This window comes from Lampetra planeri, chromosome 10, assembly GCF_965212315.1.
Source record: "Lampetra planeri chromosome 10, kcLamPlan1.2.h2, whole genome shotgun sequence".
Classification (NCBI taxonomy): domain Eukaryota; kingdom Metazoa; phylum Chordata; class Hyperoartia; order Petromyzontiformes; family Petromyzontidae; genus Lampetra; species Lampetra planeri.
In genome coordinates this window covers 3,233,882-3,260,171 of record NC_136116.1, presented here as the reverse complement: position 1 = coordinate 3,260,171, position 26,290 = coordinate 3,233,882, and the positions used below count along the sequence as shown (strand labels likewise).

The 26,290-nt window shown below is 53.4% G+C and overlaps 1 protein-coding gene across 2 annotated transcripts in view; it reads left to right on the top strand.

Annotated features, from left to right (window-relative positions):
• The window catches only part of LOC144720850 (uncharacterized), a 59,335-nt gene extending 34,387 nt beyond the window's left edge, over positions 1 to 24,948 (top strand). The window contains exons 3-8 of one of the 2 annotated variants that reach the window (XM_078597939.1): positions 7,068 to 7,160; positions 10,346 to 10,552; positions 15,812 to 15,964; positions 19,069 to 19,549; positions 20,192 to 20,405; positions 23,135 to 24,948. In XM_078597939.1, the coding sequence (XP_078454065.1) occupies positions 7,068 to 7,160; positions 10,346 to 10,552; positions 15,812 to 15,964; positions 19,069 to 19,549; positions 20,192 to 20,405; positions 23,135 to 23,642 (1,656 nt within the window). In that variant the 3' untranslated portion in view covers positions 23,643 to 24,948. The remainder of the gene's footprint in view (positions 1 to 7,067; positions 7,161 to 10,345; positions 10,553 to 15,811; positions 15,965 to 19,068; positions 19,550 to 20,191; positions 20,406 to 23,134) is intronic. The other variant, XM_078597940.1, reaches the window with a different exon arrangement.
• Positions 24,949 to 26,290: the final 1,342 nt, after the last annotated feature.

Here is a 26,290-nt window from a genome sequence, read left to right as displayed (position 1 = left end):
TTAGAATTCGCAGGCTCCTGTGGAAAATGCCCCAAGGCTTGGAAATAACACTGCGCAGCCCTTTGGGGGAGAGAGTGAATTGCTTTACTTAATACTTTACAGCCAATCCGCTGCTGGGTGGGAGGGCCTCTTCATGCCGTGTCGGTGGTGGGGATTTATTGAGGATGCTTCGCCGTGCCGGTCAGTGTGGGTTTGGTGATGGGGGTGGGGGGGAGCTCAGGACCGGTTCAGATATATTGCTCGCCACTGATGTGCAGCCGTGGTTGCGAATGGAAATGAATGAACAACACTCGTGACACAGCACCTTCAAAATGCACTTGTACAGACCGCTCTCTTCTCAAATCTATCTTCTCAAATCTATCTTCTCAAATCGATCCGAAGGGCCGTTAGTCGTGAACAGACATCAAATTTCCCGTTCTGCAAAGACGAGTCGTCCAGACGTGCGCCGCCTTTTTAGAGCAGCAATCTGCATTTCTGGATAACGGATAACGGGGGGAGGTGGGGGGGATCGAGCATGTGCCCCGCATTGTTCTGTTGATCAAACTCCAGCAAACCACTCCTTCCTCCTTGTGCTTGAATTGCCCATTATGGCTCTACCACGTGTGTGGTTTTTGCGGCGTGCCCTCTCATCGGAAAACTATTCGTGGAAGGCCGCGCAAGCGTGGCGGCGCTGTGGAACGCGCAGAGACGCAAGATGGTTGAGCGACCGCCGCCGGATCCCCTGTGTGTCCCTTGTCCCATTCCTCGTGTCTCTCTCGTCCCGTGTGTTTTGTCCCCGCCCAGGATGCGTTCTCCTGGCAGAAATCCATGCGACGGAATTACGTATGTATGTATGTATGTTGAACTTCTTTTGCACCGTATGTAGCCAACCGTGATAATCATGCGGGGGAAGGACAACAAACTAAACAAAAAACGCAGTTTAAAAAAAAAGGTTTTCAATCTAGATATAAAGTGGGTAGCTCCAGTGGCTTCGTAATATCGTAAGGAAAGAGCGTTCCAGACGGCCACAGAAACGCATCTGAAAGCACCACGCGATGCGGTGACCATTCTTTGTTCGATGGCTGAGCCAGAAGCCGCTGCAAGGATGACCGGAGTTCGTGTGATGGTTTATGCTCCTTGACGAGATCAACAAGATATTGTGGTTTATTTGTGGAAAGCACTCTGTGTGTTAATGAGTGCGACCTTATTACACCACGAGCCGTGGCTGTAAACACCAGCAAATGCGAGGAATTTGATCCGGCACCATTCTGGCGAATTGCCCGATGATGCTGGATGGAATTACTAGCGAAACGCCGCACTCAAAATTGTAAATGTTGTGGATTCACTCTTCAACACACCGGTGGGCTAAAGTAGTGAACTATTTGTCTTTTGTCAACGTGACACTTTTTTGTTGATTGACCGTGTCGGGTTGTGGAGGGTTACGACACATTTATAAATAACGCGATCTAACCCAAAAACGTTTATTATGAATAATATTGATCCGGCAGTTGGTTGCTGTTTTATTTTTATGCACACTTCCCTTTTTTGTTTGGTGGGGGGGGGGGGATACTTTTACAACAGTGTTTTTTAAGCACATTCGAACAGGAGCTCAGTATTCACCATTCCTCCTGCATCGAGTTGAGGTGTGTAATGTCGCAGACGGACGGCGGGCGGCTCGGCAGCATTGTTCTCGCCCCTGACGGCAAACTCCCGATGCTCCAGAATCTTTGCTGTCATGGAAATGTAGTTTTCGGGGCACACAAATAGCAACCTTTTGGCTCTGTACACCAAAGGGTTGGTGGATCACGCAGAGAATTCGTGAAACTGCCACACCGGCTGGGCTGCGAGGTGGCCAGGAGATGGCAGCATAGCAAGCGTGCGCTGTCTTCCCACTCTGATGCACGGTGGGGGCTGCCTCTCAGTAAATCTGGAGGATTCCCAGCTCGCCCCTCTGTCAAACCACTGCTGGATGCAGGCCTGTCCAGGCCACATCGATCGTGGTAATTGCCCTGACCACCTTTCGCCACGCCAGTCAGTGTGGGTCTTCCCCATCCATTCGCCGCGGTGCCGCTAGTCCAGCGGATCTTGGAAAAAACGTACGCCTCCGCATCCACCAGGAGGACCTCAACAACGTCCCTCGCCAGCACCACCGCCGCCACCGCCTGTAGTCTCGCGGGCCCTTTTGGACCCACGCATTTAACTTTCAGTAAAGCAGCTTCAGCCCCCATAACGATGAAGCTCACAAAGCCGAATGGAGTTCACAAGAAGTCACCTCCTCGCGAAAGATCCGGCAACGCATAAGATCCCCGACTTCGATCTTCTGCGAAGCTCATGGGGCCACAACCCTCAGCAGCATCCACCGCACAAACCACGCCACCACCAGCAGATGCGGATACGTTGGTGCGCAAACGGATTTTTTTTTTAAACTCTGCGGTCAGTGTGCGACTGTGTTCACCGCCCAGAACAGATACCATGGAACGTGTAGCGACTCAAACACCGAAGAAGGCGTCGTCAGGGCAGCGATGCACCACCCCGGTGCTCCTGACTCAATTAACTGGCTCAGCCACTTGGATGTAGCACTGCAGTCGTTGCTCTCCGCGTCAAAGGTTCGGCAACCAAAATAACAAGAAGAGCCAAAGCTTTTTTTCTCGAATTCGGTCCAATAAAGAAAAAAAACTCATTTTCGGTATTTCAAGAGCCGCAATGCAACGTGAATACGAGACGGCGGCCCTGACGAAAATAAAGTCTCGAAGCACCCCTTATGTAGCCGCGTGCGACTCCGAAGCCGCGGGTAGCTGTGACCCTCTGCTCTCCGTGAACATCAGCTGTACTGAGGAGGAGAACATGAAGGGTGTTGGGGGGGGGGGTGAAGGGGGAGCTCAAGATAGGGCTCCATGAAAAGCAAAGTGCACCCTGGCGTATCTCATATTCCACCCAACAGGCAAAACTAATTTTTGTTGAAACTCTTGTCGGGCATTTCTGGATACATAAATGTGATTGCCGTGGTATTGTAATTGTGCGCTGTTATTCGTTTCAACCTTCAGCAAGTGGCAGTGACCAGCATGGGTTTAGTATCGTCATAATAGCAACCCCCCTGTAGCTCGCAACGTCGTGGGGAGGCTGTCATCCAGCAGTGGATCGATGATAGGGCTGTGCTTTTAACATGTACTGTATTCATTTCGTGAGAACTGTCCACATGTCAGACCAAAAACACAAAGTTCTCAAACCAACGGCCAGCCCGCGCCCACTTCTCTGAAATAAAATGCTAAAAAATTTTAAACAGGCGTTTACAAATGCAAAATGAGTGAGTTGCAACAACTGACGATACACGTGGATTATGTGACGCTTCGCAACTTGCGTTTCGTCTACCGGTGGCTTTTCCTGCACGGCGTTGTAGGCTGACGCATCGAATGGCAATGCCTCCGATTGAGCGACAAACAGATGAGAGGGAACAGAATGGTGATAAACTGACATGAGCTGGGATTGGCGGATCACAATTCGATGTGGCACCTGTTTACCCAAGTATTCACCCTTGCAAAAGCGTGACCCGTCATCTCCAATGACTGCTCAGCTCTTTAAATAATACCCTTCACGACTATTGGTGAAACACCAAAAAAAACTGCTTAGCTGTGGCAGTGCAGCAAGCGGGACATTCAAATCTCTCCAAGTGTTCAGTATTCTCCCCCCCATCGTGCACGTTCAGTATTCTCCCCCCCATCGTGCACTTTTAGAGTGTTTGGCCGATATATATTTCCACGCGATAAGCCACTTCGTTGAACTGTCATTTGTGAAGGCCAGGTCACTTTTGAAAAAGAGCCACATCGCCTTACCTGGTAAAATAAAATTAAAAAACGTTTAGCTGAGTTTCGCAAGTGCTTTCTCCAGGTATTCCGGTTTTCTCCCACACTCAAAACACTCGTTTCGTGGGATTGACCAAACATCTCAATAAAGGACGCTTAAGACTCACTGAGCCTTCTCTAAACAAACAAAATGGCCATTATTATAACTGCCCATGTGTGGCGCGGCCCTTGGCAGGTTTAAGGGCAATGTCACTCGTGCAGTTGCGTGAAATGAATCATTCTCCCATCCTTTCCGCTTGCACGCGAAAACATTCTCTTTCCCCCACTTGTTAGCCGTGCAATATTCCTCATGGACCCTGCACTCGTTCTCAGCAACGTTGATGGTTTTTTTGTTTTTGTTTGTTGCTTTTGCTGTTGCTGCTGTTGTGCTCACCCAGCCACGGATCCCCCGTGTGAAATAGCCGTGCGATCGACTCGCTTTGGGCCCGGCCATCGTCGGGCAGACAGCGCCGGTCGCGCGCGTCGTCTAGGTGCTCACGTGGCCCTCTGAGCGACGAGCCACCTGGCACGGGTAGAAGAGAGGGCACCAGGGCGCTGTTTGTTGTTGGGGGGGGCCCCGAGGTGGCGTGCCCGGGCTTGCGGCGCACGGCAGGAATGTTTGCGTGGGCCCCTTTTGTTGGAGCCCCTCCCTCCATAGCAACTCTCGTGTTTGATGTGCGGGGGTCACCCCCCCCCCCCCCAGGCAGCCCCCTCGCCCCCTCGCCCCCCCGTGCCTCCACCGTGCGTGGTGCTGCCAGAGTGAACGCCGTTCAGAGGAGCTGTAGATTGTTGCATTTACCGAGTGGTACAATTTGTGCTTCGCTTTTTACATGCCCGGCTTTTTAAAACGCTGGCGAAAATGGGGGGGGTGGGGTGAATTATTCATAATGTACGCAGCTGTATCAACCTGATACAGTCTGCCTTCCATTTTGCCCTTAAATCGGAGAATGTAACTTTAAAATAAAAAAAATGTAATGTAGGATGCGATGAGTGATGAAAAACACAAACTCGTTGTCAAAATGTAAATGTCTAGGGTTTTGATGGGTTCACATGCATTTCAGTGCTGCCGCGGCTAGGGTTGTGCACATGTTGGTGACTTTAATCCTCGCAATTTGCTCTTCTTCTTTGTCACGGCTGCTGATGAAGATGGAGAGCAACAACTGCAATTTCACATGCAGGTGGTCAGGCCCAGATACCTGCGTCAGGAGTAGCGGAGTGGTGTCGCTGTGATGTCTCCTTCGTATTTGTGGATCGGGCAAAGCGTCGTTATACGCATGTACGGTCTGGTCTGGATGACCACAGTCGCAACACTGGAGAGTTTTTTTATTTTCCATTTGTGCATCAGGTATCCGCATATTGCCATGGTTTGTGCGGCGGATGCGGTTTAGGGTGAACCATGTGCTTCGTGGAAGATCAAATCCAGGGATCTTCTGCGTTGGGTCTTTCACAAGGTGGTGTTTGTTTGTGAGTTCTTTAGAACTCCAGTCGGCTCTCCAGGCTGCATGGATGAAGCCTGGAGACGATTTACTGAGCGTGTGTAACGGAGATGCTTCGACTCTTGAGACAGCTGCGAGGAAAATGAATAAATAATCGACATCGGCCACGTCCGCTTCGCATCGTTTGCATGTTTACACGCCTGATGCAAATGCAAACGTTGTAATCGACGACGTGACGTGACCGGGTTCAATCACCTCCCTCTCGTCAGTCGTCTAATTTAGCCGCATCCCCGTCGGTAGAGGAGGGGGGAGAGGGGTAATGGAGGGGGGGAAATTGGTGGGAAGGGGGGAATGGGGGGGGGAATGGGGGGGGGGAATGGAGGGGGGGGGGGCGGAATGGGGGGGTGAATGGGGGGGTGAATGGGGGGGGAATGGAGGGGGGGGGGAGAAGGGAGAGATGAGAGCAGAATCGGAATGTGTCATTATAGTGGAGGAGGAATCTGATAAGCTGTGAAGCTCTTTTGCACGGTGACGGGCGACCCCGCCGTCCGCCGTCGTATCGTCTGGCGGCCGCGCTGCCTCGACGGCGCTGGAACCATTCGTGGGCGAAGAGACGAACGGCGTGACGGCAGCGCATGCCCGCGTAGCGGGTGGCTATAAGCTCTGTAATTATTAAATTCATTACTCAGCCGTAATGTTGGCACGCGCCAGTGGCGACGGCATCGCGGAGCGGCGTGGGCAACGAGGCACGCGGAGGAGCGAGGAGGGGGACCACCGGACCCAGGGCAGGCGTGGACACTCACGCGTGTGTGTGCACGTGTGTGTGCGCATCTTCGTCGGTTGGAAACATTTAGGCTGGCCTGCCTACGATCCATCCTGGGTTTAACCAGGCTGGATTGTGTGAGGAGCTCACAAATCCTTGAAAGATGTGGGCAAAGTCCCATTGGTGAGCTCCTCCGGCAGGCAAGGCTGCGTTGGCTGGGACATGTAGCCCGCATGCCCAGCTACCGCATGCCTAAACAGCTTTTGTTCGGCCGGATTGAGGGGGCTAAACGGGCGCGGCACGGGCTAGAGAAGAGATGGAGTGATGTGGTACAGGAGGACGTGGAGCTGAGTGGACTTGCCGATGACCGGTACCAGCGGTGTCAAGATCGGCCTCTGTGGAGGAGGCTTGTGAAGGACGCTACTGGGCAGTTGGAGGCAGTCGCCCTCCAACAACAACGGAGGGCGGAGGAGCGACGCTCACAACAACGAGCGGAGCGCCGGGTGGCTAAAGCACAGCAAGTTGGTACAGTAGGGGGCACAGGTGGTGCATCAGCCAGTCATCTCGGTCATCTCGGTCAGTCGACCCGTGGCACCTGCTGGGTCTGCCCCGTGACCTCCTGCCAGCGGGCGTTCGACACTTCACGTGGCCTCAAGGTGCACTTGGCCTGGCACAAGCGTCGTGGTGACGTCACCACCAATTAGTGGCGAATGGCGGTTGTTGTTGTTGTTGTTGTGTTACATGCGAATGCGTTGGGCAGCGCTGGCAGAGCTGTTAGCGTGCTGCGCTATGAACCCGGCGACCCGGTCACGGCCAACACCAGTGACGATTATCTGAACCGGTTCTGGGACTCCCCTAGGTAGACTCAGCCTCAAATGAGTACTTTGTGCGGTGTGTAAACATCGCCAAGGCGGCCGCGCGTGGTGCTGGTCATCCACCCCCTCGTGTGCCGTGCCGGCCTTCGTAGGTGCTCGCTAACAGCACCTGCCCCAAAAGTATGTTAAGTTTATACGGGGGATCTTTGTCTTTGTGGTGCGTGCGCACGTGCAGACGCCCTGCACGTGGACAGACCGGGCTCCCGAGAGACGCTCCAGCCTGCACCGCCGCTCGGCTTCCTGGGGCAGCGCTGACCCACGCCGAGAGGTGAGCTATCTTCGTGAGCAGCGAATTCAGAAGTTGGGATGATGAGAGCCGAGTGTGGGAATCTCACATCCACGCTGCCCATTTGAACATCAAAGTCTGGTGAAAGTGTCTCGCTCATTGAACATGAAACGTTGGCACAACGGATCCAGCCACGTGCCAACCTTGGCCCAAACTATTTCACGTTTGCTGGGTCCCTGCTGTAATGAGTACTGGGCAGTACGTCACCTTCATTGTGACCCTGAGCCAGCAGTGGAAATTCCGCTTTCTCAGTCCCTCGAAAAGAACGACCGCTGTCGAGTTCCCACAAAAGTGATACACTCGTTTAATTGATCGCTGACCAGGAATTGACCTCCTGACCCTTCCAAGTGTGAGCGAAGTGCTCTGATCACAGCGCCGTTAACCGTAAATAATTAATCAGAATCTTTATTTATCCTCGAGAAATCCAATCAGCCATGAAGCTCTCCTTCACAGATGTCCAGTAAATCGGGCGGGCAGCAGCCGCTCGCCTCGACAGCCGAGCCTGGCACTTGCCGCACATTTTTCAGTCTCTAATTTTTTTTCCCCTCCCTAATTTCATGAGAAAATTAAAGTTTTCTCTTTGATTCTTTTTTCGTGCCGGCACTTGGAGGTCACCGTCGGTGCCAACAACGATGACGGTTTACATTTAATAATAATAAAAAAAAGCCAATTCCGCGGCGTTTTGTTTATTCCTTCAAAGTAGAAATGCTGTTCGTTGTGCACGGTGTTTGAAGCCGTCCCAGGCGAGCAATCGGCGGTCAGTGGAGCAGAGCGCGCAGACCTGGCACGGACGTGCCCGGGCTTGTCCTTGAGTTCATTATCAAGCCCAGGGTTGTCCCAGACCGGTCGTGCGTTAATTATGACTTGCAGCCTTTTTCGAAAAATGTTAAATAACCAAGTAGAACTTGAACACACGCTCAGCCGAAATCAAATGGACGAAACCGCCGGCTGCGGTGATGTGGCTTTTAGTGCTGCTTGCCCGAGGCGCCGTGGCGGGAAAGGGACGGGGTAAATCGTTGCTCGGGAGTTTAGTACTTTCTGATTGGTTACAGAACTGGAGTGTCACTTAAAGGAACAGTCAGCCCAAGAGACAGCTCTCGTTTACCCGGCTGCAGCGTTTCTCGGCTATCCCCAGTCAGCGGGAGGTCGCTTCTTGTCCTCTGCTGCACCCCGCCCCGTAGTCTGAAATGCACTTCCCCCAGCTATTCGTGCTGTAGACTCCCTGTCATTGTTCAAGTCCAAACTCAAGGCCTTTCTTTGTCCATGACTGGCTGCCTCTTGCTGTAATATAAATAAGTCCGCTGTGTCCGCACACGATGCGGTTGCATTTAAACTCGACACGAATGCACATCAGCACGGTTGCCCACGTGCGGTGTGAAAGAAGTTCAACATACACACATTGCATTGTACTACACACGCTATATAATCCAGACCAGATTGAGTTTGAAGCTTTGTAATTCGAAAATAAGTATTTAAAGTCATTGACACTCGAGCTTTCGTGATCTAAGGAGCCGTCCATAAATGACGTCACGCACCTAGGGGGGGGAGGGGGGTCAGACATTTGTGACGATGTGTGACGAGGGGGGGAAATGTGACGTCACATCAAAATGCGCAACTTTAAATAAATATAAACAACACGTTCTACTCCATTAAATAGAATTGTTATAACAACACTAATTTTGATTAATTTTCATTATTAACTATTTGATTATTTCAATTTTCTAAGGTCACCATTTTTTATTCCATGAAGGAGCATTTCGCTTCTCCATGGGAGAATGGAGAAACATACATTTTGTAAAAAACAAAAACAAATTATTAAACATTTTTATTTGAACTATTCTACCAGGGCTTTTCATTCTGTGGAATGAATATATGATTGTTATAATAGTACTCTCCATTTTGCTTCGTTCTACGACAAAGTTTCAAGTATTTTTTTTTATAGTTATACGTCATTCAGAATGCTTTGCTCTCTTGTGAAATGCTGCGAATCGTCACCATAACGGGATGGCACAGGAGCCACCATTCAAAGCTGCCACTTTCAGCACCAGGAAGAGCAATCATCCGGGCAGAGCGGCACAGCCGTCCCCTCGCGCCACCGCGTCAGTCCGTGTGACCGATGTGTGGGGGGGGGGGAGGACTGGTAGGGGGAAATGTCACCCACTGCCCTGGTGTAAATTAACAGAGCACGTATGTGCCCCCCCATTAGCCTGGTGTGGAGCGTTTCGTCCGGAACTTTTGACTTTTGTGCCAGCGTGGCTGTCAGGGCGACCGGGGCTCACTGCGTAGTGTCCGTGCTGGGGGCGGCGGCGGTGGCCGCACGGCCCCTGGTGGACGATGGCCGCCGCCAGGCCGGCACCGCCGAGAGCCTGGGGATTGGGTCCTCCAGCGGGGCGCGAGGCGTCGGTCTTTGGGTGGTCGAATACGAATGAACGTGCTTGGCAGGGGGCACATATATACCAACACTCGCCATTCACCACCAAGTGACTGTGACGTCACCGCGGCTGTCTATGGCAGGCGAGGTGCACTCTGAGACCACGTGAATTGTTCGCTGACAGGTCACGGGACAGACCCAGGTGCCATGGGTTGCCTGAGATGACTGGCATACATATATATAGACAAACACACACATATGCCCTTCGTATGGATAGAGAAGCCGACTGAAGTAACTGCAGCAGTCGTTCAAAGATGTCCATCGTCTGAGGCCCTTCTCTTGACACGAACACAGCACAGTGCCCTGCTCACCACGTGCCTTCCTCATTCAAACCTCTCCATCTGGTCGTGACACGGCCTCGATAGCACGGGCGGAATGGAATCGCCTAAAAATAAACGAGTCGAATTGTTACATGCAAAAAAATCCCTCACGAGGATTGTTCCTTCAATGGCGTGGCTCTGGGGGGGGGGGGGGGGTCGGAAGGTCGTGACCCCACTGCGCGGTTGGACCCTATAAAGCCCTCTTAACGTATTCTTTGAGTCTTTCGGTAAAGCCACGTAGATAGAAAAATAATAATAATAGAATATCACGACGTTTCGATCGCAACACAAGCAATCGTCATCAGGTGAAAAAAAAATGGTAAAACCGGTGACGTCCTAGAGGGTTGAGATTAAAATCCCACGGACCCGGCCTACGTGATCCGGAGCGCTGAGCGCGGTTCGTGGACTTCCGGCAGATCGTGAAACTCCGGCAGCAGCTGCAGCGTGGCAAGAGCCGGGGTGCGGGCGAGCCCGGCGTCACACCTGGAGGAGGGGGAGCAGGAGGAGTGGGGGGGACGCGCGATGTGGTCGAGCCACCGGACAGGGCGGCCCCCCAGAGCGAGCATCACAATGCGCGGCGCGAGAACAACGGAAGCCCTGCGGCCGCGCTCGGACACACGCACGTACGTACGGACACAACGCAAGAACAGACGCGCGCGCAAGTATGGGCACGTGCACGCACGTACGGACACGCGCGCACGTACGGACACACGCAAGAACAAACACACGTACGTACGGACACACGCACATACAAAGACCCCCCAAATAACATTTAACAGACTCGGGGCAATTGCTGTTAGCGAGCACCCACGAGGGGGTGGGTAGCCAGCACCACTCCTGATCGCCTTTGTCTCCCTAGTGGTGATGTTTACACACTGCACCAGGTATTCATTTGAGGCCGACTCGACCGAGGGGAGGCCCAGAACCCGTTAAGATAATCGTCACTGGCGTTAGCCGTGGCGGGGAATTGAAATCGGGTCGCCGGGTTTGCACCGCTCCACCACAAAGACACACACACGTACACACAGACACACGCACGCACATATAGCTCAGGATTTCACCACCTGGAGCATTTCCCTCTGGGGTGCTGCTTGAGCTGGGGGTGGGGGGGGTTGAAGACGAAAAAAAAACACGTGGATGGTCCTATACTTGAGAAGGAAAACTAGAAAACTATACAGTAGTTTTTTTTTAAGCCTTGGGAGTTGTTTGCCCAAGTTTTGTTTTTGCTACGATACGGAGTGCTAGGTTATTAAAGCTTTCGGTGATCTGAAGAGCGAGCGAGTGTTCGCGCTCACGGTGGTGAACCCAAGTCAAGTGGCGGGGGCTCTTGGGCACCACGCCACTCGATGCGGAGTTCTCGATACGCCTTCAGGACGTGCGACCGTGGTGGCTTGTCAACAGTTGGCTTCACCGTGCCGCCCTCAGAATGCCTTTTTTGAAACAGATTTCTGTTGTTGTTGTTGTTGCTATCAATGTGCTAGCTTGCACTTCATCGGTGTTGGCCGAACATCCCAATGTTGAAAGAATGTTTTCCTGCAAATGACTAATTGCAGCGTCGTGTTCCCGCTACTGCGAAAACTTGGCAGGGCCCTCTTAAAAAAGAGCCGAGGCTCGGTGTGGCCTTCCTGGGTACATAAAGGTCATGAAGGTCATCCGCACCTCCGATTAGCACGGCTGATTATATATGGTGCGAAAGAAGTTCAACATACACATGCATTACTGTTAGTATTAATACACGAGCCTTTTGCCCGTCCAAGGACGGGTGTATTGCAGTAAATCTGAAACTTGCAAGCGAAAAGCAGACCGCGACGTGATATCCATTGCATTAATGTGCAATTTGTAAGGGCGCGGTGACACAGAGCTATTTAATTTCAAGGTTATAATCCCTTGTTCATCATGACGTCCTTTTTACTTCAATGTCTCAACAGCGCTACGGAGATCGCGTGACGTGAGGGTTCTGCCTTTGTAGTGAGGGTTGTAAGTTGACACCGAGGAGGGGGGAGGAGGCGCCTCATCCCCCCACGTGGAGTGACGTCAGCCGCTAATTATTATAAATGGGGGGGGTCCATTTGGAGGACGTCACCTTATAATGATTATTAATGAGGGGGGCTGTTCGATGTGGAATGACGTCACCTGCTCATTAATGAGGGGGGGGGGTGTCCATGTGGAGGATGTAACCTGCTCATGAATATTAATGAGGGGGACTGGTCGATGTGGAGTGACGTCACGAGCGTTAACGACAGACATTCCTGGGTGATTATAGTAGGTATTATGTAGTATGGATAGCACACGTAGAAGTAACGAAAAATATAAACATGTTCAGTCATTCGAGACCACAGTAGGCAGAGCAGGATCGACAGGATACCGGGCCAATGGTGCCTGCCAGGGATGGCACGAGGGATGGTCGTGTGGACACAATGCCTTTGGGGGAAATCACACGACAGGCACCTTCGAATCGCGCTCACGACTTTATTCACAGGTGTGCGCACGCCCACGGAAAATGTCCTAATTGTCATCGCACCTCCAGCCTGTGGTCAAACACAACCTGATCGGAGATCATTTCACGGGCGGTAGCGTGTGAGATTTTTACACGCGCTGCGTTTAATCGGCAGCGGTGCAGCGCTCGATGTTTCCGAGTAGCAAGTCCTCACGCTCGCTCACTCGCTCGCTCGCTTGCTCTCGATCTCAAATTCACGCGAGTTTCTCCCAACGTGCCGCGGGGGAGCAGTTGACACACCGGGCTTGCAAACCAGAGGTCACCGGTGCAACCTCCTGGCGTGGCAGGTCTCTTAAATCCCTCCCCCCAGCTCTGTCCCCCCAGCGGTGTTAATGGGTGAGTCGATCGGCAGCTCGTATGTGGTTGGATGCTCCAACTTCGTCCAAGGCGTCTGGCCAGTATGGAGGAGTAGGCTAAAGTAACCCTCTCGAGGACCTTCCGCAAGCAGTGGGCCCAGCGAGTGGTTGCAGGGCCTGCGCCCCCCCCCGCCCCACGTCGCCCCTCCGAGCCGGCGCCGTTGGCGACAGGGAAGGATTTTTCTCTCGGCTCGGCGGGCGGTGCCGTCTCCGCGCTCTGATTAATTTCCACTCCCGGAACGGAGCCCGGGGGCCCCCCATTGAATCGCGCGTCGCCAGCAGCGAGCCCCCAGCTTCTTTGTATCCCGGCGACCGGCAGCCTCGTGGGTGTTGTGAGGAGGGAGGAGGTGCCAGGATCGAGGGCAAGGGGGGAAGGAAGAGGGGTGAGGGGGCGATGCTACCCCCTGACCACAGTCAAGGGACGCTTGGAAGCAGAGCCGGATTTAGGAGGGGCAAACGGGATATTAGTCCAGGGCCCAAGACTCCAGAGAGACCCACGGGAAAGGAGAAAAAAAAAAGTACAATACATTTTTATTTTAAGATCTGATGGGTTGGTCATTTTTGCTTGTGTCCGTGTGTGTAACGGGAGGAGCGGAGGACAGCCCCGTTGGGTTGTGGGGGGCTGGAGGGGGCTGAGCCCCCCACTGCCAAAAAGAGCTTCATAGCTCATCAGCTTTCTCCAGGATAAATAAAGATTCTGATTAGCCCCCCCACCCCCCTCTTCTAAATTCTTAAGGTTTCAAGCATGTTTAAAGTTTGACTGTCTTTGACTTTGGCGTGCCACACGCGGTTTTGTATGCACCCCGTGTAACGAAGGTCATGCAGCAGGGTCGAGAGAGGAGCGGCGGTGGGGGGGGGGTGGATCCTGCTCTGGTACCCCAGGGGCAAAGATGGATCCGGCCCTGATTGTTACACATGGCCTCCTTAAGGGGGGCCCTGGTAGCAGATGCCAGTGGCAGGACCGTGTCCATGGACGAGTTACAGGGCAGATAGAGCTGGGGGGGGGGGGGGTGTGAGAACGACAACACAATCAGTGGCGGCGAGAGCTGTGGCATCAGTGGCAGTGGTCGCGGTGACCTCTTTAACTCGAGCCCCGAGTGCCGCCCAAAACCACGTGGGGAGCGGCCTCTGAATAGGGGACGCACGAGTTGGGGGGGGGGGGGCGCCGTCCCGTCCCCCCCGCCTCCACCTCTCCCACCCCATGCCACCCCCAAGAGGATCTCCACCGCGGCCATCGCTGAGGTGGACGGTCACGTGCTGTGCCGCAGTCGAAGGCTGCGGGGCTGCGGGGTGGAGCGGTGGTCGGGGTGGTGCACTACCAAACTCGGCGACACGACCTATCAGAATCAGAATCTCTGTTTAGACTGGCGGAATCCGATAAGCTGCGAAGCTCTCTCATCACGGATGTCCAGATTCTGGTGGAGAATGATAGTCCCCAGTCCAAACATCAGTGTGAAGTATGGTCAAATAACACTAACGACCGACACGGCATGGAAAGGCCTTCGTCCGGCAGTGTATTGGGGCTGTACAATTGCCAGCAAGGCTGCGGTGACTGGATACCCCAATTGCCAGAGGCAAAGTCTCCTCCGCTTTATCAGATGCTCTAAAATGTTTTTGGCGGCTGCTGGCTTGTTGTTTTTAATGCAATCACCGGGGGTCGGTAAACGCCGTGGAGAACGGCGCCAGGCAGGGCTGGAGGGAGGGGGGTCACGAGTCAGCTCGCCTACGGACAGGAGTCGAACTCGGGTCAACGGGTTTCATCGTGCGGTGCAGTAGCCACTGCGCCACTGCTTTCCCCCACGCCAGGCCGGCTACAAGAGTTGAAAAATTAAATGCAGACCACATGTGGTGCAACGTATTCGATTTCTCCAATTACGTGCATTAACCTGTGTGTAGGCAGGTTAATGCACGTAATGTGTATTCTGTTCAAAGCCAAGGCCTATATTGTACGTGGATATTTTTACTAAAATACAAAGAAAATCCATAATAAAATGTTTGTTTTGTGGTTAGATCGCATAAATATAAATGTGTAATTAACCCGCCACCACCCGGCACAGCCGATTAGTCAGGTTGGTCACGTAAACGTGCCAGTTAGCTACTACCTCAGCACACCGGTTGTGTGTTGGAGAGTAAACCCACAACATTTACAATTCGAGTACGACGTTTCGCTGGCGATTACAACCAGCCCTCACAGGCGATTTGCCAGAATTGTGAAGAATAGAAGAAAATAAAAAAATGTCAAGACTAATGAAGGAGTGGCATCCAAAGAAGGGAACGACAACCGGTCTGGCTCCTACACATGAGATCAACTTGCATGCAGGCACTCGATGATTCGTTGCATCTTGAGGCCATGAGAGATGGCGACGGCTGTTGGAGGCCTTCATCCAGCAGTGGATAGTTTATCTCGCTCCCGGACACGCGAGTCGATTTCATCGCTCCATCTCCACTGTGGGCATCCTCTCTGGCCTGTTCTCCCATTTGGCTGCCTCTCAGTCCTTAGTCTTGATGAACAAGGGAACAAATATATAAATATATCTTTCTGGTGTAGACTTTGAGTGTTCGCAGGCTGCTTGCACATGCAGGTGATGATCCTCTGCAATGGTAGTAACCTTTGTGGTCCCATCGCTAGAAGGCACTACGGTCGCATGTAGCCTCCCTCCACGTTTAGAAACATGCGTTTGGATTATTTAGATTCCTCAGCTGCTGTGAATTTTCACATGATAAGCCACTTCGTCGAGCTATAAATATAATCTGTGGCCCGGTCACTTTTGAACCAGACGCTAATAGCTCAGTGGGCTTTAGCTGGGAACATAAAAATAAGTTTTGGTTGTGATTTGCTTACCTTTCCCATACTTTGCACTCCTATCGCGTCTTTGTATTGTTTGTTGTTGTAACTTTCTGACCCACCCCGACTGGACACCTGCGAAACAGAGCGCCGCAGCTCCTCGGATTCCACCAGCGTAAATAAAATTCCAAATCCAAACAGTGACGAGCGATTCGTGACAAACTCCCTCCCCTCCCTCCTGCAGGCGTCGTGGCCCCGGCGCGACTCGATCCCCGTGTCCTCCGTGCCGCTGGGCCGCTGGGGCCTGGCCTGGCTGCGGGGCAGCCTGGAGGGCCTCAACCAGGAGCTAGAGGGCGTGTTCCTGCACAACGAGGACGCGGACCGCACACGCCGACAGGTAACGGAGCCGCGCACGACCTGCCGCGGCCAGGTTCAGACACCCTCCGATCTTGGGACACCACAGTGCAAAAGACGACGCCCCCCCCCCCCATTACAGCAATTCATAACTAATTAATAGTGTTAAATGTAGGATTGTTTATATTCACATGGAAAATTGAATGTGAATAAACAAGCCTACTCTTTGCAATGTTTTTGTCTATTGTGGGCCCCTCTGGCGTATTAGGCCCTGGAGAAGTGTCTCATTTGCCCTTTCGCACCGTACATAGCCAACCATGCTAATCGGAAGTGCGCCCATCGCAATAGCAAGCGATGTGCCGGACGCGTCACTGCGATGCTCGTACGGCTTAATCGATTTCAGCCGGGTCGGCAAACCCCGGAAAACATTTTTCCCGGCACACCAAATACGGAACATCTCCCATCGCTACCAGCAACGTGGAAATTATTGAGAAACGAAGCCCTGTGCAGGGACATATGCGGCAGCGTCCCGAGGAGCTAAGGGTCGAGCCTGGAGCGCACGAGTGCAACAACAGAGGCGTCGGCACGGGGAGCCGACCCGCCCACTCTGCAGCATCGCTTCAAGGCGGTTTTCTCTCGCATCCCAACATGCAGTCCAGATCTACAAATGACGGGAAAACCCATCACGAACAGAAACATCCGTACCTATGCTCCCTGCCTTCACCAAGACGCACAGGCTGGCGCGTTGGTGAAGTACGGTCAAATTACGCATCACGGTGTGTGGGAAGGCCCTCGCCTGACAAGTGGATCGACAAAGCAGGCGGCGCGCCGTACTGGCGCGTACGGGCGCAAAGCGCCGCGTCCACGCCCACGCGGGCTTTAATGATGCGAGGCCTGTCGTGGCGTCAATCTCAGGAACGGTTGAACGTGACGTTCGAGTCGAGAGGTGCGAGCGGCTCGGTGACGTCGCTCGCGACCTTCGACCTCTCGCCTCGCAGCAGGTCGGCTGCTTGGGGAAAATTCCTTCGCAGCTGTGGGAATTGAACCTCTGCCTCCGGCGCAAACGGGGCTGTGTCACCGGTGGGGCCCGTCGAGTCGCCGCACGAGTCAACTGGCGGGGCGTGATCGAGAGCGGAGAGTGCGTGTGTTTGCATAGGAGGAGGATTAGCCCTTGTAAGCAACGTTTTGGAAAATCCTGGCTTAGGGCACAGTACAGCGCCTGTCGGGATCAGGTGTGTGATTTCGAAGTAAGTGGAGCTTAACTGCATCCCTTTCATGACAACGAGAAACAAAAAAACAGCGCCCCGTTCTGAATTAAATTGCCACAAAGCGACCATCCGCCACATGCTTCGCGGCCTGCGGCGATGTTCGCGTTGATGGCAGGCTTTGTTGTTTTAAAATGTATTTTATCTCGTTTAGGAAAGTTTCGCAGCATCAATCGTCATCGTCGCCATCATCACAACTGCCACATTTTCATCAAGATGCCGAGTGGCTTAAAAAATGGCACGTGCTATAAAAGCTCGCGCAGTAATCCATCGCGGGATTGCGGAGGTGCGAATCCGTCTTCACGCTAAATGAACGGCGGCGAGCACACGGCGGCCGTGATCTCCTGTCTTGATGGGGGTTTTTTAGGGGGGGGGAAGACTGTAGCCTTAAATAGTGTTACCACACGTCCCCCGCACGCTTGGATCTGAAGTGTATAATTTACGTGTCCACTCCAGAAAATGTTTTTCACAATCTTCTCCAGCGTTGTAGTAAGCGTCCCGTTGCTTCCCCCCCGCCCCCCCCCCCCCCCCCCATACGAATGGCTTTTCGTGACAAACACGCTGGCGTTGTCTGTGAATTCTACATCCATACATATATCCATCGGGCAGTCGATGTGAATTGTCGTGTGAGAATATTAATCCGCAAATAGGGCCACATAGAAACGTGTGAAGTGCAACGGGTCGGCGCTCCCAATGTTCTAAATGGAGAATGAATTCGATGCTTCACCGGCCCCTGTACGGGTCAGTTAACTTGACACGATTCGAGGTCACAGATTCCATTCAAGGTTTGATTCTTCTCCATCTTGCTGTGCCGTGTGCGTTTGCCTCTTTGGGTTTACTCGCCGAAAGGTTACATTTGCATAAGATTTGTGGAAAGTGTTCGTTTTTGCAAATTGTATGCAAATAGCATGGTTGGCTATGTACGGTGCGAAGGAAGATCAAAATACATACGTAAAACTGTAAATGAATAGACCCTTACACGCCTGATTCGATGCACTCATCGTGAGCATACAAATCTATTTTCATCAATAGTAAAAATATTCAATACACGGAGCACGTGTTGGTAGTAATGACGCTACGCGTTGCTTACGGAGCCATTTCTGAAGACAACCTCAGTCACGCCGCTCGATTTGGGGACTGTGATTGTGATGACGCATTTCAGGTGTGGTTCACAAGTGACCGACGGGTGCCGGGGTGGGTGAGTAAAGCAAAGAGCGGTCACGTGGCTGCACCACCAACCCTCCCTCCGTGCGCGTGCGTTCGCGAGTCTATCGCTCCAAACCCCCAAAGCCCAGCTGAGCCCCAGCTGCTGCGAAAATCTGCTCCATAATGTGCTTCTGATGGCGTGTATTTGTCTTTTAAAATTGCTTGGATTAAGCGGGAATTGGAAGCCCTGTCTGATTTCTTTTTTGCTTGAAAGAGAAACCAGATTGCGATCGATCGCCAATGTGGCTCAGTGTCCTGACCTTGCCCTCTTCCTCCGGGAAGGTTCTCAAGTGGGTAACGACGACGTGAATGCCGCTCCATCACAGACGAGGGGTCATGGTGGGGAGCGGTTCTATCTTAATCTGCGCCTCGACGCCCGGCCGTCGGCTATTTAATTACGAATAGTTTTTTACGGTTGCGGAGGTTGCAGCAGTCGAGCGACACTGTGTTTTCCGCCGCGTGTTGTTCGGAACGTTTTCCGACGTTTCGTTCCGAGTTCTAAGGAACTTTCAGTTGCTGAAGAAACTGAAGCGGAACACCGGACACCATGGCGAAAAACACGTGGCACGACCAAAAAACACTTTGGAGAAAGAACCGGTCTGCCCTTGCGAGATTCTTGTGAGATCTCTTGGCAGACGCGTGTGACAGAGCCCCCCTCCTCCTTCCCTCCCCGTAGCTACAGAACGCGCCGGACGGCCACCGGGCCCCGCTGCCGTGCCCCCCCGGGCGGAGCAGCGCCACTCGCACCGTGGACACGCAGACGCCCCCCGTGCCGGCACGGAGGGACGCACGCACCCCTGGCTCGCCGGAGCGTGGGGGCCCGCGGGACCGGGCCCCGACCCTCCACGGCGGCTCCGGCGGCGCAACCCGCCCGGCGGACGCGGCGGCGGCGCCCGCCGCGTCAGCCTCGCGGCGTACGGACGACAGCAGCGGCGGCGTCGCCGGTGCCGAGGCCGCGGCCAAACGACGGAGCGCGGCGGCGGTGGTGGCGGCGCTCGGTTCTGCGGAAGGGCCCGAGTCCCCGTGCCTAGCGCGGCCGGCGCCGCTGCAGCCCGACGGGCGGTCGCCGTTCGTCTGCGTCTGCGTGGAGGCGGAGGCCGCGCCGACGTCGCTGCCGCCGTCCGGGGGCCCTGGCGCAAGTGACGGGCCGCACGGAGGTGAGTGGGGTACGCGGGGGCGAGTGGGGCACGCGGGGGCGAGTGGGGCACGCGGGGGCGAGTGGGGCACGCCCGCGGCGGGCGGAGTAAACGTGCGGCTCCAGGGGCGAGCGTTCCCTCCCTTTCTCTGTTTCAATGCAACTTAGAACACAATGCGGATGTATACAGAGCATTGAAATGCAAGGGACAGTAACGGTGGGATTGTGCATCATTAGGGAGTTCAAGGCTTTCCCATTGGAGTTTCCGACGAGTTTCGGTGTCCATTGACCGACTGGTGGCCTGCGAATTGTGCGACCTTGCACCTGCTGCTGATGGAAGGGCATCCACGAGCGTAAACCCGAGTGCGCAGTTGGTCGACCTCATCATGCCGACCAGACGTGGGAATACCTACACTTCACCCCATCATGCACGACATGCCGATCGACTAATGCACCCATTAATACCGCCAGATGGACAGAGGGGCGGGGGAGATTTGAGAAACTAGCCCCAGTTTCAATTGCCACTCCACGGTATTCTCAGTGAGACACATGGAATCCACACCACCCACAGCTCCCTCTTCTTGTTATCCCCTCTCTGCGAGCGCCGAACCCAGCGGCGTCGTGCCGCTTGGTCCCCTTTGACCCGACCGCTCTTCCCGCACAGCGGTGGCCGCGAGTGGAGCGGCGGTGGCGGCCGCGGCCGCGGCGGCGGACGGGGCCTTCTTCCTGCCCAAGCTCATCTCGGCGCCACGCGCCGGCCGCAGCTCGACCTTCCCCAAGCCGGTGCGCGCGGCGCGGGGCCCCGAGGACCGGCCGGCCCCCGAGGGCAGAGAGGGCAGCCCGGTGGGCAGCTGCAACCTCGAGGAGCTCTCCACTCAGTGAGTCCTGCGCTCTTCCCAGACCACCACCACCACCCCCGCTCCCCGCCACCCACCACCCAATCATCCACTGGGTGTCAGAAATATTTCTCAAACGATCGAAAAACCTGTTCGTCCTCGCCGCATTGGTGGGGATGGCCAAACATCCCAGCGCAGGTAAAAGGTAAAAAACTAAGTAAAAGTGGGAGAAAGGCGCAGCTCCCGCAGTTGCTCGCTCACGCCACTGCTGGTGGAAGGGGCTCCACTGTCGGGAAGGGGGGCTCTCAAGAGCCCCTCTGGGAGGGTGTTTTGGCCTCCACGCTGGCCACACATCTGTGGTGTTCGCATCCATATAGCCGGGTGGACAGAGGCAGGGGGGCATTGATAAACGTGCACCGTCAACCCGCGGCAAACTCTCAATGTGCAAGTCCGGTCTGGTAACCGTGACACCACGACAGCTACCCCCTCCTCCCTCCCTCCCAACGTAGGACCCTCCTGAAAAAATAGTCGTCATTTCCCAGGATAAACAAAGGGGCATCATTAATACATTATTATTCCTACCACCACATCCGAGCTTATCGCCACTCGGTGGCTCCGTGGATTGCTCATTAGGAGTCTGTCGCTGTTTTTATTTCATTTTATAGTAATTATTATCACGTGCTCTATTTATTGCCGATGTCACACCCAGTTTAATGACATGGCGTTCACGTAGGCCCGGGGCCATTTGGCCACGTCTTCACATGCTCATGGGAGCCGCCGAGTGGTCGTGCAAACATTACCATCGCCCCAGCACGACGCAGTTTCCTCAGAAGCCGCGCAAAGGTTCTCCTCCGTCGCGGCAGAAAACAAAACTCTCAGAAGATCCGTCCCAGAGGCCACCTCGTTACCAAAAAAGGGCTTTTAAATAGAGAAGACGGAAGGTCTGTCATCCAGCCTCAAACAGATGTTTTGGGGCGAGCGCAGTTGGCGAGCACCTATTCAGGCCGTAACAACGTGCGGGGAGGGGGTGGGGGGTGGTGTGGCCGTTGTCGCCCCGTTGCTGATGTCGAAGCTCGCAAGGTGCAGCTGTCGATTTTCATTTTCAAATTGTTCGCTTTAGTTCTTCTGCTACGAATCTCGCACCTCCGATTAGCACGGTTGGCTATGTACTCTGCGAAAAAAGTTCAACAGGCCCACACATTTTTCTGTATCCAGCTTTCTCCCCCCCACCTCCCCCACTACTCCAACCACTCGAGGGTCACCGCTGCACCCGTTGAAAAATGTCGCTCAATAGGCCCTGCCCCAGGTGAACAAAAATTACTCAAATAAACTGAAACTTACACGTTTGCACACTGTGCTGACTGGGTGAACTACACGCACATTCACACACACACGAGGAACAATTCAGGTGGAGGTGTCTTTTCGGGCCCCACCACAATGTGGATTCACCCGTTTATCAATTATCCGGCGCAGGCAGTAAGCAACGACTCAGGTTGCATTGGAATCGACGAGATTAGTACCGTCTGTTCTCCTATAACGCCGCGTGTAGTTTTTATAATGTGAATTGGATTTCACGCGATGTATTATTATATATTACTTCTCATGCCATTTTTCCCATGTTTGAGGAACGCAACTACCGCATTATAGAACAGACTGCACATGGGAAAAAAACCGAGGCATGGGAGAGCGCGCAGAGGACGTTTTTAAGAACTGCGTCGTATCTGAAGCTCTCAGCACACGGCGTGCGGGCCGTACACCGTATGCTTACGGTTTGCACTTCCCCGCAAGCAGTTACACGTGCCACCGAGCCATCGGAGCTAGCCGCTGTGACAATGGGGGTGGAGGGGGGGTCGTGCCGCTGGTAACGGAGGTCTGCGCTGGAGCTCGGCCTCCTTTCAGCTGCATGGCAACGCCCCCCCCCCTTCCTCCCCCCTCTCCACCGTTCGTAATTTCAACATCGATGGAAAGAGCCCAGGAGGGCCGTGACTCCCGGGCTTCCACACCCATGCCCCGGCACACCCCTTCATTCCACACCCCCCATCCACCCACTCACCCACTCTCGTTACTTTGCCTTTGAATGTTTGCTCAATACAAGTGTTTGGGCAGTCCCATTTATTATTACTACTTTTGACCGAAGCTCGTTGCTATTTTAGTGACCACCACCTGAACATTAGTCACCATCTGCTGATTTGTTTTGTAAAAGTTTAATGTTATGCTGGCTGTAGAAAAGCAAAAGCTGTAATTTCCCAGTAATAATAATTGCCGGTTTTACCATTCCTGCCGGTAGTGGTGGTGGTGGTGGTGCGAGTTGGACAGAGGGCCCGATGCCCAGGCGCGCGTCCTTGAAACGCGGGGCAGTGCCGGCTCGGGGCAGTGCCAGGTTTCCAGTGGCGGCAAGCTTCCTGTGGTGGCAGCAGCCACCTCTCCTTGCCAGTCGAGCGGCACGGTTCTCAGAAACGTCAAAAAAAATGGAGGAATTTTTTTTGGGACTGTTTACATTTTCTTTTTGTGTATGTGAATAATGTGAGTCACTTGGGTTTTCCGTTTGTTTTGAGCAACCGAATGGAAAACCGTTTGCAAGAAACCCGAATCAACAGTCAGCCAAATATAAGTAGGGCGTTTCACTGCATCACCTCCGGAGTGTTTTTCTTTGAAAGGGAAAAATATATATTTTGAGCTTTCGTCCAAATATTTCCAACAATACCCCCCCTCCCACAATTTCTCTATCATCTGAACGCAACCCTCATACCTGGGCATATTTTTCATTTCAGGTTTGGCGGAACCGTGACAATTAGTTCTCCGGACAAGAACAAAGTCAACTTCATCCCCAACAGCAATTCTGCCTTCATCTCCATTAGGAGCATCAGATGTGCGTCACTGAGCTGCCTCGAGGGCACGTCGGATGCCGACTGGGGGCCACCCCCCTCCTGCCGCGCCTTGGTGATGGAAAGAGACACGTTGCTGACCAAACCGGCGCACATCAACAGAGGACAGGCAGCCCCCGGATTAGTCGGTGGGTGGCCCGAGTCTCGGAACAGCGGCGAACAGGGCGCGCGCGCCGCTTGCCCGTCGGCAAACCGAATAGGAACCCCCCCGGAGTGCCGCGAGCCGCAGGCCGCCCGGCCGCCCGACCTCACGACGAGTCCAAAGCCGAGCTCGCAGGGACCACCCAGCGGTGGCGTTGGCGGCCTGCTGGGACCGCCGCAAAACGACGGAGAGCGAGGACGGCCCCAGGCGGGCGCGGCGATGCCGTCGCAGACGTACCCGGTGCTCTGCTAGGAGGCGCAAGCGGCCGCTGTTCGCGACACGTACGGAACGGCGGGTGCAGCGCGACGTACTTCACACGTACGGTTCATTTCCTATAAATGTACTTGCGAGCCGGTCAGGGACACGTTACCGCTTGCCCCTTTTCGCTGTGAAGAACGTTTGCACGAGAGCAGTTTGAATTTTACGCGTGGGCCAAAATTTGACCGGAGACTTGCATACAGTTACTTCTCAGCAATTACTCGGATTTACATAATTTACATAACCAACTGCTTAGGGCAGCAAACACTCCTTTAATTTGTGCATGGCTGGAATCGTCGTTGTAATAAAATAAAAAACACAGCTCGCTCTGCGAACATAACAAGCACACTTATCCGTGAACGAATTGTACATCGCAGAACGCATCCTCCGCGACTCCCCCTCGTGCACAAGCCGAGGGGGGGCAGTTTGCAACCGGGGCCCCCTCCCCGTGTCGGTCGAGGGGACCCCTGTGCATCCTTCCCCCGCAACGGGCTGCCCGATTTTTTTGTTGTTGCGAGGGTTGGGCCGACGAAAAAGGTCCGGCGGTCAAGCAGCAAAACAGAAATCTTTTTGAACCATGCGACGTCCACCACCACCACCCCCAACCTCGTGATTTAAAAACGGGCAGCCCCGTCCATCTGCGCCCACGCCCTGTGTTTTGTTGAACCAGTGCCAAATAAATACAACCCTTATTTTTCGCTTTTGGAGCTCGAGGCAAAATGCTCTCCGATCGTCAACGTGTTTTCACGGCAGACAACACGAATTAAGGTGGTTCTGCAGTACCTCATATGTATTTACGTGTTTTTAATCCCTCGATATACATGGTATTTGTGAGTGTTATAGTGTTCGATACTTTTAAACGAAAGCGGACGTCTCAAATTATTAATGTAATGAATCAATCAGTCGCGTTATCGATCGTTTAAAAAAAGAAGTGACCTGGTATTCTCCTTAAACATAACGGCTAAGACTCAGGAAAGTTTTGTTTTTTGTGTCAAATTTGTCTTGCGGCAATAGCTCAACTGCAAAGTCCCGCTTCGACAGCTTCTGCGTAATTTAGCTTTTGTACGCTGTCTTTATCATTCGCGCGCCCTTTCCCAAACGTCCCTCTGGCGTGTGGCGTTGGTTCCGTTCACACGCGCACCAACGCTCACCACCCAACCACCCAAACCAACACCGCCAACCACCAACAACACCCTTGTCCAGAAATTGCACAAGTACTACTGTATCTACTGTACATTCCCTTTTTTCACATTTCCTGTTTGCAGTGGTTGATTATTTAAAATAAACAATGTAACAATTACCGAGTGGCCGTCTCATCTCGAAACCTCGCTGCTGCTACCGCCCATCGACCCCACGCGGTTGTTGTGGCTTCCTGAGACCCACGCCGACGAGCGGACTGGAGCCGGCTTCACGAGACTAAAGCCACCGTGAGATCAGGAGGCGGCTCTCGGTCCTTTTCCTCCTGCCGTGTCTATTTATTGCAGGATAAAAAAGCATGAAATCTCCCGCCGCGCCGCAACGCGCTTGGGATAAATTGAGCACAAAGACAAAGATCCCCCCCGTATAGCTTTAACAGACTGTTGGGGCAAGTGCTGTTAGCGGGCACCTATGAAGGTTGGAATGGCACACGAGAGGGTGGGTGGCCAGAACCACGCCCGGCCGCTTTTGTCTCCCTCGTGGTTGTTTACTGCACACCGCACTAGGTACTCATTTGAGGCCGAGTCGACCTAGGGGAGGCACAGGACCGGTTCATATAATCGTCACTTGTGTCAGCAGCGAACAGGAATCAAACTCTGGCCGACAAGTTCGTAGCGCAGCACGCTAACCACTACACCACCGCTCCCCACACGCACAAGCCCACACTACGCCCCAACGTGAACCACAGCCCCAATCAATATCCAGGCATGGGCCTAACGTCATCTGCACCATGTCCCCATTAGCGGTCGACTAAGCAAAAAGCCAAACACCTGATCAATATAAAAGCCAAACAGGACATTTGGACAGAAAAAACTAAAATACTAACTTCAACTCGCACTAAATTATTGCAATCTTACATTTCCAAATACAGAAATGAGTTTCTGATCTTCGTTTGAGAAATATTTTTGCATTGCAAAGGTCAATAACGGCATTTCGCTAATGACGTTTTGACTAAAATGTACGGGTATGTGATTCTTTACCAATAAACCAGGAAGGCGTCATACCCGTAAATGCATTACATCAATATCTCACAACTCAATTAAGATGGAATAACCAAATTATTATTTATTGACGGCACCATCATGCCATGCTTTGGACCAAGGTTCTTCCAACTGACCGTGATGGGGCCACATCTGGCTCAAGAAGGCTCTTGCAGTGGATCCGCCAAAGCTATGGGCTGCCAAGCTATGGCTCGCTTAGGCCTAAAGACACAGATTCGCGAGGCGAAAGAGAGATGAATGAAACAAGAGACCAGAGGTAGATTAGTGCTCACGTGATTACAAGTTGTGACGATGTATGTTAAACTTATTTCGCACCGTACGTAGCCAATCGTGCTAATCGGAGGTGCTTGTGACCCATCCACCTCTGTGCATGTAACACGATGACATCACGCAACACGCAAAAACGCAACCTCGTTGTGTTATGTGGACCACTGAAAACTCATG